The sequence below is a fragment of the Corapipo altera genome, unplaced genomic scaffold (assembly GCF_003945725.1).
Source record: "Corapipo altera isolate COAL_440 unplaced genomic scaffold, ASM394572v1 23, whole genome shotgun sequence".
Classification (NCBI taxonomy): domain Eukaryota; kingdom Metazoa; phylum Chordata; class Aves; order Passeriformes; family Pipridae; genus Corapipo; species Corapipo altera.
In genome coordinates, this window is record NW_020884878.1 from 21,694,523 (window position 1) to 21,713,267 (window position 18,745).

The window sequence follows — 18,745 nt, forward strand, 5'->3', positions numbered from 1 at the left end:
CTATGAGAACTATAGCTATTGACATCATTGACCTATAAATACATCCTCTTCAAATTGATATACAACAATTCATTATCCCTGTTTTGATATAATTGCTATTACTGAAAGTCCTTTGCTTTCAAGTGTTAATACAATTGCAGTTCATATTTCAGGTAATCTGCCAAAAAAACCCCCTAATTTCTAAATATTTGATCATAAAAGTTGTCCTCTGCTTTTACAGATAATTTAGTCAAATGGTATCAGATAATCTTAGAGCACATTTAACAGGAAATTGCTAGGGACTCCATCTAAGCAGCATCCATTTGCACTTATATAAATGTACTGAATGTGTAGGAAGACTTTGACAGCTTGCCATATGTGATTTCATTCTGTAGCCTACCTACTTTACCATCAGAAGTTATATCCTTTGAAGCATTGCCAGAATTACTTTAGCCCAGTAGATATGCTAGATGTGCCCTTTTAAAGCCATATAATTTCCTTTCTACTCTGACTAGTTCAATGTAGCATCTGCTCAGCTAAATTCCTTTGAAGGTTAAAACCAAAAAAACCCCCTGTACTACAGCTCACTAAGATGTCCAGCGTTGAATGAAGGCCATGGTTGCAAAAGAATAAATACGACTTAAATGAGAGTATAAAAGAGAATCAGAAAATTATCAGCTATCATAGGAATATTATAATTATACTTGCACAGAATAAATATTTGCATTTTAGGATATGTGTTTTATTTATAATAATAATAATCCTTGAATTTCATACTTCCAATCCATTATGTTGATTGTTTATATGCAAATTCTGATATTGCTGTGACATGGGTGCTAATACCATAATGAAGAATATCACACATCAACAACTTGATTCAAAACAGCAAATATAAGTATGAATGTATAATCTCCTTTACAATCTTTGGGTTTTACAGTTATTTTAAAAGACACTGTTATTTTCACAGCACCTTCTCAGCTGTTCTAGATGATAATGAGGGGATAGTCCATATCATCCAGTATCACAATTAAACTGTGACGTTTTAGAAACATCTTCAATTTACCTTCTTTAATTTCTACAAATGCTATTTAAAATTGAAGGCTTGTGTTTTTACTGAAGAGGTGAATGAATTCCAGAATTACATGATTTTCTTGTCTGCTCAATTGAAAAGGTTCCAAAACATAGTAAAATCGTAGTGTCCTTTTGTAGTCTCTTGAAACCATTCAAGGACAATTTTAATTAATGAGCTGTAAAAGTTACATTTATATATCTGGTATTTTTTTTCTGGTTTCACTTATTGTTATTATTTCACATGAATTTTCACCCTCAGTAGGTCGGTTTCAGGCTTTGCTAATCCGCAGGGATTTATCACAAAAACATAATGAGAGTGTAGACCAGACTGTGGTAGAACTGTTGCCTAAAATGAAAGAAAAGAACTTTTTGGACAATATTAATATAGATAAAGTAAAGAGTAATCTTTAATTTAAGCGCTTTAAGGCACACTACATACAAAATTGTACTATAGTGTACAATACAGCATTGGGCTTTTACAATTTTATAGCTCTAATTAATTATCATGTCTAATGGATGTATCCAACCTGAAATTATCTGCCCCCCAGAACGTCCCTCGGATTCACCCCTTGGCATGCCTTCCTGGAATTCGGAGGTCTCAGGACCCCTTTCTTCCTCATCATCATCACCATCACCTTCAAGTCACATTCCTTCTTTGGAGTTTCTCCAAGGTGTCTGGGCCTTCTAAATTGCTTTGTCTACAATGATATCTCCCTAGGTACATGTCCCAAACAAGATGTACTCATTAAGGTCTTCTCCTTTAAGAGAACATTACACAAAACTGGAGAAATTTGGGAATTTGATATGAAGCGTGAGAAAGAAGTTTCAGTTAACCGCCATTCTCAAGTGTTAGAAACTATACAGCTATATTAAAAATCTATATGCTACAAATCTTGGGAATTCTAAGACATCAGAACTAGCCACTCTCCAAATTAGGTACAGAACTAATGTAGTTTTACCAGTTAAATAGCTCCTAACCACTTAGAATGGAAAAAACATAATTTGTTTTGCATCTGTCTATTTCAGTGGTCTTCCATCAAATGCATAAGATCTTTCTTCACAGTCACAAGTGTACATAAGCCAAGCAGAGTGTAGGGATCAAAAAAGAAGAGGAGAATAGAACAAGAATTAAGGAACCTGTTCTGATTTAGCCAAACAAAACATCCGGAATAAGTTCAATTTGAAGTGAATGAAATTCTTTCTGTAGACACATTTCTACCAAAATGCAGGAAAGATAAGTACTTAAACTTGCAGTGAGCATGAAAGAGAAGGCCATTGCAGTAGACTGCTCTCTAGAAACTGGAATTTGCTCATCTGCATTTCAGTGACTGAATTATTTTCTATTAACAAATCTTCCCCTGAATTGCCCTCTGATAGGAAGGTACTGTATACTTAAGCAACAATACATCAAAACTTAATTTGGGAGCTAACAAGGAAGACAGACTGAATCAGAAGAAGATGGGAAACAGATGACTTTTAAACAAAAATATCATACTGTTCAACCCTCCCAAATGTGCAACTAATCAAATGTCCTATCACAATAGAAAAAGTTTTTCACTACATCTTTTTAGTCAACCAGTCTGACCCTGAAGATTGTCATGTCTTTGGAATGCATCTTTCTCAGTGGTTAGACACTAGCTCATCCACACACAAAGTTGCAGTAAGTAAAGTGTATAGCAGTAACATTTAATGTACTAATCCTCTAAAATGCCTTAACAAAATGTTGATTCAGGTTAACTCAATACGAATATATACAATTGGAGACAGGACAAAGAAATCAACCTGTCATATGACCATGCAAGTAATCTATAACCAATAGGGAACAAAACTATTCAAAATACTAGTTGCTTATAGGGGCAGAGGGATTGCTCAATAACTTACAGAAAATATCTTCATTCATAGTGTAAAGTAAGAACCATGCTGGCAAAAGAACCATTCAAAAGCCTGTGAAATCTTTTAATTCACTTACAGACTGGGATCAGACACGTGGATCAGATACATGTCAGGTCAGGAGAAACAAATGTAGAAGGGAAAGCTACTGTTTCTCCAACTGCATTAATGACTTTTAGAAAAGGAAGCATCTCTTCCTACAAACTTAAAGTCATGACTCATACATACTGCCTCAATATGTGGAAGAGAGAAATTTACAGTATTCATCATATCTTTCATATGCATATATTACGGAAGTTCAATAACAACACATGGATAGCTTTATTGTTATTGAAAGAATCTCAGGAATGTGTATGGCTTTGTATCTACCACTTATGCATGAATAAATGCTGTCCCAAAAGAGACATGTTTCTGAAAAGCAGTATGAAGAGGTCTAGACTATGCCTAACTATAATGGCTACATCCTAATCCAGCAGTACTCTTCCTAGAAAATACCTGTCACCCAAAAGACCCAAAGACAGAATTTTAAACAAAAAATAATTAATATAGGTAACAATTCTGTCATACATTTTATTATTATAAGGCCAGATTTATTAACACAAAGGCTTTAAAATTATCTGGAATGCAGTATGAGCAGAACATGTGATATTAGTTTATAGATCCATGTGATTCCATTCAACCAGAGAAATAAGACAGTATTTCTCCTTTATACTTTACTGTTGCCAAACTTTATAATATTATTGCCAATCAAGTGGTTTGATTGTAGCTTCAAAGGCCTCTCTGTAGAATCACGATATTCCCAGAATGTTTCAGACATCTCTTACATATAAAAGTACACTTCTAGCATTCATGTAGCTAGTGGAAAAAGAAGACTTGAAAATGCAAAGCCACAAAGGGTGCAAAAACCCCAGAATGTTAATACGCTCTTCAAAATATTATTTTCGTATATGGTGAATAACTTGGAACTAGACTCACTATTTGAATTGATGCTGGGCTATGAATTCTGAATATCAAAGGTTGGTAAAATTTATTTTGGTGGCTGAGGAAGAAGCAGTGTGTCTCCTCACAGCTCTGTTGCTGAGCAGGGGCAGTATGCTATGTCTCTTTTCTGCCTTCTCCTTCCTGTCTGCTCACACCAGAGAGGCATTTCTTTTGTCTGTCCCCTCATACTAATCTGATTCCCCCTCCCTCCAATATATGCAGGGGTTTCCTGTCTCTAAAGGTAAGATAACTCCTGCTCTTAGACAGGTGTCCTCATTGCTGAAGGAAGATATTTTCTCTATCTCGTTTCTGTCTTACATTTCTAACTCTGGATAAAGGAAGTTTATCACTTCACTCTGTTGCCACATCTGATCTCTTGTCTTTTGAAAGGGAAAAATGAAGTCCTAGGTTTCCTCTGCCTCATCTGATGGTCAGCAGAAATGCCGATGCATAGCTAGCTTTGGCTATGCCAGCACTGCTAGAGCATGCTATGTACTGGGACAGGTCCTGATGGCAGATCTTGATGGCACAGCTTGTAATAGGGATTTAAACTGGTTCTCCTGTAGATTCACCTGCAGAGGGTCCTTCTGTGGGATTGCCAAGAGAAAAAGAAGTAAACAGCTTCCACGTGGAGCTGACTTACTCAGTATTAATGCAGGCACTTCTAAAGGTACGAGCAAACAGCAGAAAGAACTTTTAATGTGAATGCTGTTGAAGAACTCAGCTGAGCATGTGATATAAAGTATGGGTTCACAGTAAGACTGACAAGTCTTCTGATGCTATTTTTCCCTGTCTGCTAGATGCAGAAAGCAGCCTGGGTACATTCCCTTTCACACTGTAACTTAACCAGGAAGCTTCTGTCAGCTGATGTGCAATTGGAAACATGGGCAGAGAATGTCTCGGATGGCATCCTGGTTCAAACGCAGGGAGGAAATACAGGGAAACATTGGTTTAAAGTGCTAAAGTAGCATAGGTCTATTTTAATGCTGAAGAGGACAGGAAGTGACAAAAGAATATAGATTAGCACTGGAAGAGCAATAGCACATGGATGTGATTGTCTTGAATTTCCACTGCAGACCTTGGGGATTAAGCACCAATAACCTTTGGCTTGAGAGGTTCTCTTGGCTAGATCCCATCTGCAGTGAAGACATTCTTCCCAGAATTTGGAATGTTTTTGTCCTCTTACCAATCCTCTCTTCCCAGATTAGTATTACTCTGACTGAAGACAGAGCAAGTAAAGCTCTGACCAAGGCTGTAAAAATACATGATGCAAAAGCAGATTAAGACATATCTCCTATCCTTTTTCTGAGCTGCTTCTTCCTGATCTTGTGCTTTCATATGCAACCTTAGTTGGACTGTTAGAACTGTCAGAGAGGATTTCAGCTGAAGATATCACTGAACTGATTTGAGTTTAAAGTAGGTTGGGGTTTTTTATTTCATTTTCACAGCACTGTTTTTAGCCAAGATCCATTCAGTGATTGTGTTGTTAATAAATATGGGCAGCTTTATTTATTCATAACCTTAAGCCAAGTTTCTGTGGATAGACCCACCCTTTCTCAAGTGCTTGGGATGGGAATTCTGTCAAGTGAACCCATACTGCTTCACTGCTACAAATCTCAAGACATTTCATACATTGCAAAATATTTGAGTCATGATTTTCATTGGTGCTGACTCAAGTACAGATGTAAAAGAGTATCAAAGTTTATAATCAGTGCATCTTATAAGCATCGAAAGGCATATTTTCTTAATATCAATAAAAACCTATTAATTATAATTTATTTATAATTTATTTTTAGAAATGAAATTTTGATCACTCATCAGTAGAATGACTTTTTGACCTTACTCTTAAAAGGTAGAATATTTACTTATCTTTTAAGGTTTTTTTTCTTCTCATCTCTAATGTGCTGGGATAGCATGGAAAATATCTTTATGACATATGGGTATGTTTCCCAGCAGTATCTATTTTTTTTTCCTTAATTATTCCACAATTGTTTGTTTTACTGAGTAACTATATATCAGAATATTCTCCAACTTCCACACAATTCAGTTACAGTGTAATGCAAAAAAAAGATATCAAACTACTCTGTAGCTAATTTGGATAATATGATGTTAATTCAGGAAAACTTTTTGGTTTTGCTGTAGAGAGAAACATAAAATACCTAATTTGTCTTCACCTTTTTCCCCAGACATTTTTCTTAAAATAATCAGAAAACACTGCATCCATCAGAAAGCAAATTGTCTGATTGCCAACGTTTGCAGTGTTACTCAGTACTCGAAAGAGTTAAAAATAGCAATGAAAATACCTTATCAATTTTTTTTAACAGCAAATGCTAGAAATTATTAAGTGACATGAAAAGTCTTCAGCCTTCAAGTGTTAAACCAATGATGCTATATTTTATTGGATGGAGAATCCATGTGATTCATTTTAACCAGTGAATCCCTTCTGCATAGCGGCTTTCAATGTTCCAGCCTCAATGGCTGGTAAAATATGTTCAAAAGAATAAATAAGGGAAACATAACTCTCATGTAAAATGACATTCTGGATTCCTTTAGTTAACTCAACAGAGAGCTATATTCAGTGGAGCCTATGAGACAATACTGTTGGCAGTATTTAAACACGCTGCAGAGGAATAAGCAAAACAATGCGATCAGCAACAATAAGTTAATTTCACTTAAAAAAAATTATTAAAGCTCCACTGTATATTGCATTTGGACTGACTACAAAGTGACAGTCAGCGGATTATTCCACAGATTTCTAACACTGAAAATTCTGATGGCATTTACTAGCATAACCTTTCAACTCTGAGCACATCAATAGAAGCAGACAGTGGTTTGAAATATGATTCCTTGCAGATAGCATATCCTCATTCATCTGACTGTGGTGCTCTGTGCTCCATTGCACAAACAGCAGCTCACCCACTTCTGAGAGGACACTAATAAAAAAGGCATCAATTTTCAGCTCTAGTACTACTGTGATCTCTTTATATGTTCGACATCCAACATTAAATTAAAATGCTGTTATAAATCCTACTTTCTGAATCTGGAATGAGTGTTGGGTTTTTGTCGCATGAGACTGCAGCAAATCTTGTCAAAAGCAAGGAAGCACGTCTTGTTCACTCAGAATTAATGTTGTGGATGAAAGAAGGAGGTAAAAGAGGTTGAATATGGTGAACTGTGGGTGTCAAAGGCAGTGGGTAAAGCAGCTTTGGGGTACCAAACAGAGCATTACATTTGCTGCTTTCAACAGATCCCTAGTCAGTAATTAAAATTAACAATTACTAACTGCACATGAAAAATAATTTGTTCATAATATAAGTCACTTTAAAAAATCCTGCAAATCTTTAAATGCCTTTATTTCTCACAGCCTGGGCAATATATTCCTCTGTGCTAGACAAAACCAGTTTTGTAACAACCAGATAAAACAGGTTAAGTGTTTTGGATCGCTTCATGACCATACAGTGAAGGTTGTTACAGAGTGTCTATGCAAAATTATGCATATTGATGTTGATGTTCAGGATTTCTGTCAGTTTGTCATTTGCACTTGAGTTGTCTTAAAAGTTCTTAGGTTGGGATAGGGATTAAAAAGCCCTCAACAATTAAAACAGTATAAAGAAAAAAAATTTAGGCACTGATATGAAATACTGTGACAATGGCAAAATCTTCTCATGAGAAAAATAAAGCTGCAAACAGTGAGTGTGAAAAAGAAAGCGGGGGGGATATGTCTGTTACGTAGAAGAGTTCCATACATTGTGGTCTTTCAACTGTGTCTGATAAAGTCTAATGGCAGGTATCCCTTCTCCTTTAAGAGCTAAGCCAAACTACACTGAAAAGGCAATAATGGCTTCAGCAAAGATACTGTGTCTATAGATATTTTCTCTTGTTCAGTTCATTCATAATTATGAAGAAAAGAAACAAGCTTGCCTTTTTGGGGGTGGGGGAATGCCTTCAAGAGTGGTTCAATATCTGGATCGAACAGAAGAACTTTTTCCCCCTAAGGATCCTGCCTGAAGAAACCTTGACATGCACAAAGTCAGAACCTAGACAAAGTTGCCCTGGTGAGAACGATAAGGTCACCCGTGGGATTGCTGAGATTATCTCTGTCAAGCACTTGGACAGCATGCAGTCAAATGATGCATCATGCAGTCATTTTCGGGGGGGAAAAAATCAATTTCTTCAGCAGGTCGCTATTTGCTTTTCAAAGTGCCCTTGTAGGCCTTCACCACCAAGCATTTATCAATTTAAATGTTGTAAATTGATAACGTGCCACTGTGCCTTGTACTGTTTCTGAATTATTTTGATACTTATATTTTCTTACTGCTCTCAAAATCCTCAGAGCTGCTCTATTTCAATAGAGCTCCTCCCTTGCTCACTTCTTTTAGCATAAAAGACAAGAGTAAATTAATTTTCTTATACTGAATGTTAAAGAAAAAATTTTTAAAAACCCACATGACCAACACAGAATTTCCCAGGCTTTTATTTGCCATTTTTAAAGGGGAAAAAACTATTAAAAAGTTAACAATGCTAGTGCACCAATTTACTAAATGAGTACAAATGCTCATTTCATATAGAAATTTACATTCAGAACACTAAAACAATGACAGCAACACAAGAAAAAAAAAAAAAGGCAAGTTCTTTCCTGGATTGGTTATTGCCTGGATTTGCTTAAAAAAACTGCAGTTTTCCTGTGAAGCTTGTGGCTTTTGCTTTCCTTTTTTTTTTTTTTCCCTTGGAATTTTTATATAATCATCATCATTATCATTATTATTATTATTTAGATAATAGTATAGGAGGAAAATAAGGTAGAACTTACAGAATGAAAGCTCCAAGATTGCCTTACAATATTTTTTAAGCAAACAGAGCACAAAAGCAATTCTTTAACCATCTACTAACCTCGATTTGCATTGAAAAACAGGTAGAGCATAGTAGTTGAGGTTTGTGCTTTGTAAAAGCAAAAGAAATACATGGCAGTTGCAAAGCATTCTTAACCTCCAGTGATTTATTGGCCCTCAGCCAAGTTATCAGGGGAATCTAATTCTTCTTTATTATTCAAATAAACCACATTTGGCACCATGGTTCCTTTTCAGAATAGCTTCACAAATAGAATGAGTACTGTCATTTATTTGACCTTGCACTTGTGTGCTGTAGCTATAATTTTATTTGCCATTTCATAGAACAAATGCACAGAAAGCCAAAATAAGGAGATAGGTTATGCTACTAGTAACAGAGTACACATGTAATATACCTGTTGGTTTTGCCTGCCTTGTTTTAAAAAGGGTAAATTATCCACAATTTATTCTTTTTTCTTCCTTCTTCATCTCTATTATCTATCTCCTATTATGCTAGCAGCTGCACTGTTCCTTTTTAGTGAGCTGTCTTTTCAAAAGGCCAATTTGCAAACCTGCTCTATGTCCTGGACAAGTAGGAAATGTTTTACTTTAAGGTGTGGACCTCACAGAGGGGAAACAATACATAATATCTTTGTTGCATACAACTGTTGGTGAGAGGTGACTAGTTTCCTGAAAGCAAAAGTATCCTAGACAGATTATCAACCCATAATATTTTCTACACTTCAATAATATTTTTGACCTTGAAACATCCTATGTCTGACAATTTTTTTCCTTTCCAGATAAGAAATATTTTTTCTGTCTGGTTCTGGATAGATTTTACCCTCTATTTGTTACTATTTACATTTCGGTATATTTTTGGTCTAAGCCTCAAACACAGAGACTTTTCAAAAGAATTGAAATCTCTTAGGTAAGCACTGATAATGACTTCTAAGTGCTGGAAGGAGTGATTTGAAGGCCTCTTCAATGTCCAGATATGGTGACTTTTTAGTCATTTTCTTTTGAAATCTCATTGCAATTCTAAAAGGAATCAGGGCCTGAGTATTCCAAAGATGGCAGTTACTCTGATATCGAAAGTTAGTACTGACTTGGAAAATGCCCAAGACTAGATATCCATGAAGAACAAACATCACTACAGAGATGCAGCATAAAAAGTTGTTTGTATTGAGAAAAGGGAAAGCTACAATATCACAGGTCATGTTGTCCAACCCAGGAAGAAATCCTGGCCATACTGCACATTTCTAGACATGTCTGAGTCTTTCAACAAATACTAAAGTTCCTGAAAGAAGTAAAAAGTATGTTGAATTATTTCAGGTTGCCTCAAGTATAACTGAACCACGACAATTTATACAGACTGAGGGTATACATGGGAAATTTTTGGTCCATTTCTGCTGCTTTGCTGCTTTACCTTACCTCACTCGTTATTTTCAGCTAACTATGTCTTTCTCCTTTCTATGTTCTCTGAAACTGCTTTTGTTGCAATTCCAGTAAGGTCTAAAATCTATATCTGCCAAACTAACTTAAAATTTTTGGCTAGCATTAGCTGGTAGATAAAGTGTTCAAAAATATATGTTGTGGCTATCTACATGCAAGGTATATTCATTGTAATGTCAAAAGTGCATTTATTGTAATTTTTGTTTACTGTGCAAATATACTGTTCCTTTTGCCAGAGGTAACTTTATTATCATCATTGCCAGGCTGCCTCCCAAGATATTGTTTTATCAGATTTCTTTACTATTAGTCCTGGAGCTATCTTAGAACATCAGCATCCATTTGTTTTGCACCACTGGCTCTAAATGTTCAGAAAGGAGAAAAATTGGGTTCTGTGAAAAACTGGTTTTACCTACTGAGATTCAGTAAAAGGATTGTTTTCCTTTAGCTGAGAGACATAAGATTTTGCTTTGCAAGTACAAAATATATTGTACATTACTTCCACGCATACCAGTTAAAAAAAAAAAAAAGGAAAAAAGCTGAACTAAACAAGGATGAAGTCTTAGAGAAGTCATTTGACTAGAAAGCAAGACTCCACAGTCAGCACTTGATGAAGATGTTTCAAATAAAAATGCTTATAATATATATCCAGCTTTTAAGTTGAAAACTGCCTAGAAGTTCTCTATAAATATGTAATTTGGGAGTATAAGGATAGGGTCATATCAACGTTTACCTGCAGTGCAAGAAATGCAACGCCACATGTATCACACAGCACAAATCCAGAAATTCAGAATTCACAAGTATTTTAAGTCTTTATAGTGCAAACAGTAGCATTTCCATGTATAGTTTGAGAAATGGTTCTATGAATATTCTTGCTGGTATTTTTTGTAACAAATAAGCTTTGACTAGTGATTTAGTAATAAGTAGCTACAGCATTTCTTTTGAAGTAATTAAGAAACTATCTATAAAATATTATAGCAAGAGAATAAAATATTAAAAATATAAGTACAGGAGGTCTGAGAAGTATAAAATGTCTCCATAAAGACAGAAGAGAAGAACAGCAAAAATCTCAGATATTTTAGTAGATTTCGGTAGATTTCATTTACTATTGTATAAAAATCTATAGTCCTTGTTCTGATTTTTGGTAGCTCTTCCATCAGTACTTTCAGTGGTGAACACATGGAAATGTTTGTCCTGATATATCAAATACTCTAACATGCAAAGAAAATTCATTTATTTATCTGAACACTTTCCTGAAATATGTATGGGGATAAAGATTAAGTGTAAAGCCCTAACAACACTGTGTGAGTTCAGAGTATGAAAAAATTTACCAACTCTTACAGTTAAAAAGACAGTGGTAGAAAATGCTTTTAACAAGAGACTAGCATAGGGTTAAAGCCAAATTTTTCTTGAACAGATGATATTTCAGATGGCCGCACTATTCCAGATGCATCAATTTCCTTGAAAATCCAATCCATATATGTGCATATGCTGTGCTGGCAGGAGGACTGACTGAAATGGCCAAAACCCAAGAGCTAATATTCTTTTGGCCAGAATAATGCAATTATTATTTTCCTAGCTATCAGTCTAAGCATACAGAGCCATCTGTTATGCAAAGCAAACATACACATCTCAATTACAGAAAATGCAGTTGCCTTGACAGAATTTGGATTACACCACTAACCAGGGCTGTAAAATTTGTTTTAAGCTAGTGTATAATGGATGCCTTTCAGGAGTTTCCTAATTAGCATTTACCTGCTTAAACTAATTATCCATCCTTCTTCTTTACTGGCTTATTAAACTTCGTTGGATACTATGCATAAAACAGATTAATATGAACATAAGACAATAATAAACATTAAAGTTCCAATTCTTTACTGTATTATCAACATGGTGGTGCACTGATTTCAAAATGTGAGATTCCTCACACTAACTCCCAAACAGATTAAGTCAGGGATTAAAGTCTATTACAAAACAAGGGACTTTAATGAGAGACAAGAATACTGATATGAGTTAGAAAGAGCTCTTGTTTCCATTTCTAGCATTGGGTTTGCCAAAGCCATCATAAAATAACAATTACTGAACTTATTACAGCCAATTGCTTGCATGTTCTATGAGGAATTAATGAAACTCTATTCAGATTCTCACCAGATAATATTTAAATTTTTGGCACCAAATGTTAAAATTTCCTGTTTCATTGTTGGTGGGATACAGCAAAACTGACAGTAGCTTGTGCTAATAGGTGCTTCCTCATAGCAGTATCGGTCCCAATTTAAAGGAGCTGAAATAAATATTACTTCAGGGTTTTTTTTCTCCTTAGGGTGACTGCAATAGAAGTAGATTATCCTACTCTGAAAATCATCATGCAAAAACTTTCTACTGCATTTCTAAGTGAAGGCAGAAAGAAGCTATCCTGCCTAAACATTTCTGAATGCTGCAAGATTAGGAATAAGCATTAACAACTAACTTTCACCCCACTTCTGTCCTGCCTTTTAATCTTTGAAAAACAGTTGTCAGCAATTAAATGAGAAAAAAAACCCCAAACCAAGAACTATTATATTTTATAAATTCATTTCTTCATATTACTGAGCATTTGTGAGAGCATCAAAATGTGTCCTTGTTGGAACCCACCCTGCAAGACATTTTAATGGTCTCTTTCAGCATTTCTTGACTCCAAATGACTCCCTGTCATCGTGTCAGCTCCCTGGATAATGCAGGGTACTCCATAAACATCCAGTAATAGGACACAAGGGAAGTACTATTAGAGTGTCCCTTTCCTATCAGGTATAAAGGTTTAAAGTTCAAAACAACTGAGAAAAGAAACTTCATTTGTTCTCAATAAATTAATAATGATCCTTTGTGGCAAAAAGTTTTCAGACACATCTCAACATCCAATACTGAGAGACAGATTTTTCAGTTGTGTCTCAGGATGAACAAGATGCAACTTTAAACAACTAATTCAATAATTCATGCAAAGTACAAAAGCAAAATTATTATTTCCTTAAGAATGATAAACAGAAGAATGCATCATACACAGTTATGTTCTAGAATTGAAAGCATGTACTTACTTGGGACAGGCCTAAATAGATGGAGACAGTTTCTGAAATGTACAAAAATTTTCCTTCTTGATTTAGTGCAAATACAAATCCATCCAGGGACTACAGAGTAAGGGGAAAAAAAAAGTGAATAGATTAATAAAAACCTCCAAATGACAGAGAGAAATAGATTCAAACAAAGACATCACAGAGTAAATTGAGGAAAATGTTCTGATTGTTATGAGAGTGGTTTTAATTTGAACTCCTAAGACAATTCCTTTATATTCTACCCACATTTTAATAAACAGCATATGAGTATATTACTAAGTTGAAGGACTTACTGTCGTGTTTACATCTGCCATATACTAGATAAAATTTATCTCATTTGCTTGACAGAAGAAATACAGAAAAATAAAAGATTTTTATTTTTAACAGGAAGAAATAAATAAGGAAAACAAATAACCTTCCAATTGAATGGTAAATAAAAAGATCACATCCCCCCATCCTTCAGAATCAAAGCAGACAATTTCCACTTCCAAAAACTGAAAAGGAGAAAATAAAATCCTGCCATCACTCAAACCACTATGGACCTCAATAATTTGTAAATTAATTGAGGATTACACACATACACGCACGTGCGCGCGCACACCCCCCCCCTCCCATTTTCCTTTTGTGAGACAACAAACAAAGCCAATCAGCAGATTACTGTCAAATATGTTTACAGCTTAAGTCTCTAGAAATGTTATGAATTTCATCCCTTCATTGTAAAACTCTAGATCAGATTTTACTTTGACAGGTTCAAGTCTTTGGATGTGGTTTCCATTGCAACTGCAAAAATCAAAATACAACTGCAGTGATTAATGCATACCTTTTGAAACATGAGTGCAGTTAATAAACAAAGAACTATATTCTAACCTGACACATGGAGTAAATCACTGCACATCAAGACAGAAATACACCTCTATGAATAAGAGTGAACCTTCACTAGGAAGAATCTGCCTTTCATACACTATTTGTGCCTTTACCTTTTTGCCTTTAATGGGAGTGATTACTGGCAAAAAAGCTATTGCAAAGTAAAATCACAAAAGTACAGAAATTAGAAATGCTAAAACAAGTTGAAAAATACGAAACAGCCCAAAAGCTGGGAGGAACAAGGAACAATCCAAAAAATCCCATCCCAAATATTTCCTTGTGACAAAGGTACATGTAAAGTGAAAATATAACTGTAGCATGGATCAACCTGGTTTTGGAAGGGAAAAGAAGAAAAACACATTAAATTTGATGGAGATATAGGGTGAAATAGTCATGTAATCATTTCACTCCTTTTTAAATACACAGCAGTGATTTCTGAGAGGTTTTATTTCTCTATTCTTCTGCTTCTTGATTAATTTCCAACAGGCTGCTAGTCAGAAGCTGTCTTTGGCAAATGCTCCCCCTTCTCTGATGTAGTAGGTGGTGGAATTAGTTCAAAAATCTGAGTTTTCTAAAAATAATAGACCCCATATTGGAAAACAAACCCTCACTAAAGACGTTGCATTAAAGAAAGACCCTAATTTATATTTATGAATTAATAAAAATGTAAATCTGCATAGATTTCCTTCACGTAAAAACATTTATATTATGCAAGCCATTTATGACCTCCTTTAAATCATCTTTTTTTTTCAAATTATTAACATCAGTTCCTTGCATTCTTAACATCAGTAACAGGTGGAAAATTTGGAACAGTGAAGTTCAATCTTAGATCCATACCAGGACAATCAAAACCTTTGCACATCTGATCTCTCCCACTATGTACAATTTCTTTTATTCAGAAGAGTAAATCTTTAAAGGTCTTGCTTTAAGTTTTCCTGATGCTCTGTCCCATATTCCTTTGAGGAAACTGGTTTAAGCCTCTGTGAGAGATAAAACTGAGAAGTGTGACACTGACTCCTTGGCCACCTGTATGGAACATCATTCTCCACAAGCAACAACAAATTGCCATAACTGAACGAGACTAACAGCCTATCTGTAGCCATTCATTTTCCTGTCTTATAGGATGTACCTAGACTCTTCAGAACAGTGTTTGGAATATCCATATGGGCAATGACAAGGCTACCAGAGGTTTTCTTTCTAACCTGTTGTTGTCAGTAGTTGGCACGATTATGATATCTGATCTTCCTTAGATTTTTTTTTTATAATCTTGTTAAATTCTTGGCTTAATGATATCTTGAGGAAAGATGTTTTACAGGTTATTTGTGTATCATACAGAAACAACTTTCCTCTTCTCAGTTTTTTATATAGCCAGGATTTTAGTGCAGTCCCCTTGCTTTGTTATTTGAGAGAGTTACATGCAGTTGGAATGTATTTATGATCTGGTCTGTTTAGTACACTGCATTAGTATGTAATTATCTGGCATATCTTGATAGAGTTTTGCAAGAACAGAAAAAAATTAATTCTCTGAGTCACTGATGGCTTTTCTGCTTCTTTTATACACATGATCTTATTTAGGAATATAGACTTCATAATGAAACAAAAATTTGAAGGAAGTTTATAGCACTAATTAGGCAGAAATGTTTCCCTCAGTGCTGTTTTGAAATTGGGTGAAAATAGTTTTTCTGGAAAAATATAAATGAATAAAACTATCTCTGGGCAACATAGCTGCACAAAGAAATTTCAGCTTCCATAGCTAAAGTTTGAAAGTCATCGGCAAGTGGGAAGAGAGTTGAAGCAAGAAGCGTTAGTTGTCTTAAGCACTTGCTGCTTTTCCATCCCATTGACTCTGATTCTCTCATTTCAATTAAGCAGTTTTAATTCTTTAGTCTTTTCTTCTCTTTCTTTCTGGGAGACTATTCCTTACTTTTACCTCCAAGTAAGGAGGCAGCACTGAAGGACTGGCAGGGCCAGTGCAGCACACCAACACCTTTGGTTTCTTATGGGATTGGTCACTTCCTGTGCCATAAAATTTGTTCATTAAGCGAACTGAGACTAATAAATCATGGTTAGTCATTCCTTCTACATTTCTTTTCCTGCTTCTTTGAAGTAATGCTTGGATACCATTACTGACTGAATTCAGCATTTTTTTCAACAGAGCAAAATCAGAAAGTTTATTTAATCATATTTTGAAAAAGCCACTAATTAACAGTTAATGGACACCTAACTACTTCCATGCCCAAAATACAGAGACATTAGAACAAAAACCTCAAATACTAAGCTCAAGTTTCAATACCTAAGAAAAATTACAATAAAAACAGGAGGAAAACTAGCCACCTTCCAGTGCAAGGCAGTTCCTCCCACCAGTATGAAAGGGCTGAGATGGACCATTTTTGTGACAATGTTGTTGTTCCTTTTACAGGTCAAACATTAGTTCTGAAGGACTGTCTCATTCGTTATTCATAGGTATTATTTATGAATATTTATTATTTAAGTAATGCGTGTTGAAATTTTTCAATTTTTCATAAAGCGTACATCCTTTGTGCATGCCAAGAGAGCAGCAGACTTCAGAGAAGGTGCAAGGCAACATCACACAGGTTATGTTATATACTGCAGAAGAGTATGTGATATCATTGTATACTATATATTCACAAAAAATTTTGTTTCAATAAGAAAACTCTGGAAGTATTATTCATATCACCTATGTATTACTGAGGACACAATAAATGAGAGAAGGATACTGGATTTAGTCAGCTTTCAAATCTCTCTTTTCAAATGAGTGCCACAGTGTAATTTCCAGCTAGAATTTCTGAACAGTTTCACTGTAGTTCAAAGGCAGATAGGATTTCTGTTTTGGACATTCCACAGTTAATTATAAATAGGGCCTGCAAAGGTAACTGGTTTTTCATAACATGCCCTATTTTCATGGAAGGAGAGGGTATGAATATAAGGGTAGAGTGTCTTCTGTTAGGAAAATATTCTTGAGTTCAATTATCTTTTTTTTTTTTAAATAAATGAAGTTGACTGTCATAAAACCAGTCCTATCCCATCTAGTGTGGCAGCTGAGAAAGGGTCAAGGTGACCTCAAATGCCAATTTTGAGCACAACCCAATTTAAGGTAGACTGACAACTTCTTGTTTAAACCTACATTTACTGGTTTTTGCAAAATGTGATTAAAGCTGAAGCTCCCAAGTACTTTTTGTTTCAGAAAACCATTATGTATTATGCTGTTTCAATCACCACAGGCTACTTTTTAATTTATTTTTTTTAACTGTCCCACTGTTTTCAACAGGCACCAATTAAGATTCTGGGGTCAAAGGGTTAATTACATCTTCTTACCCACTATGTAGAATTTTCTGATTATTAACCAAGGTTGGATTAAGATGAAAAAGAACTGACACAAATGTTAATGCTTGCCCCTCCTCAAGAAGATTTTTCATAATACCATGCTGAAATCTATATGCTCTCTTCAAAGCTGTTAAAGAATGAAATCTTGGAGGGAACACTAAAATAAATGCTTTAAAGACATGGAAGTTTCTGATTTACTAAGCCAGTTTTCTTATTTCTGAAAACTGTTCTAAACTAGCCACACAGGACTGACACAAGCTTTCCTTTGTCACATACCAGCAAGTCAATGTGGTAGACATGAAGTGAGACACAAAAGTCACTAGCTACAGCACCTCTGAATAATAATGAAAATAATTATAATTTATATCCTCTGACATCAGAATAATACAAAACTGTAAAGCACAGCTTTTTAACCCAAAATACTAAGTGCCTTCTACAGTATTTGAAGCATAGTGAGGTTATTTCTTCACAGGATATGAAACCCACTGTACCACTTTGACCGAATGTGCACTTATGTATAATGCATCATAGTAAATGGATTTATATTTGTCAGAGGAATTTTGTCCCAGCCATTTTTGCATATTCCCAATACAGGCAAATTTAATTCACTGGAGTCTTACTACAGTGTCCTTCTGGAGAATATCCTCATATTTCATACTATCCATGAAGTCCCTAATTCTTTCTAGTGTATTCCAGTGCTGCAAAACCCCCTGTTAGCCTGACCTAAACTCCAGTTAGAGTGAAGAATTACCAGTAGGCTAGGTTATTTTAATGACAGATTATTTTAAACTAAGCCTTCACCATCTGTTCCACCCCCTAATTATGAATGCAAAAAGAACATATTTCACAATTACATCAGTAAAAAGTAAGATATACATGATTTAAATGCATGCATGTGTTCTTTGTCCAATGCAGCATGCATCTGTGATGTTTTTCTCATCATTCAGGCTGTGATCAGGAGTTAGGGGTTGGGGAAGGGAATACTCCCCCTGATAAAACAGATTAATTGATATACTAAACTTTTTCCTGGCAAACAGATCATCTTAATTAGAATTTTTCAGTGTTATGACATAATGATATTATAACTGGAGCTGAGCATTAATTTGAGGACAAAGCCTGTCACCAATTAGACATACTACATTCAATAACAGCAAAAATATTTTACTTTTTTTTTTAAAGAGAGGCAGTATTGGATGCAATTGACATTTACAAAAGAAAACACTCCCTCTCAGAATATATATATAATTGCATTATTTA

General features: G+C 35.1%; 1 protein-coding gene across 8 annotated transcripts in view; it reads right to left on the minus strand.

The window, feature by feature from the left end:
- The window catches only part of NPAS3 (neuronal PAS domain protein 3), a 612,015-nt gene that overhangs the window by 170,606 nt on the left and 422,664 nt on the right, over positions 1-18,745 (minus strand). For all 8 annotated transcript variants that reach the window (XM_027638244.1, XM_027638243.1, XM_027638242.1 and 5 more), the window contains one exon: positions 13,265-13,354. In XM_027638244.1, the coding sequence (XP_027494045.1) occupies positions 13,265-13,354 (90 nt within the window). The remainder of the gene's footprint in view (positions 1-13,264; positions 13,355-18,745) is intronic.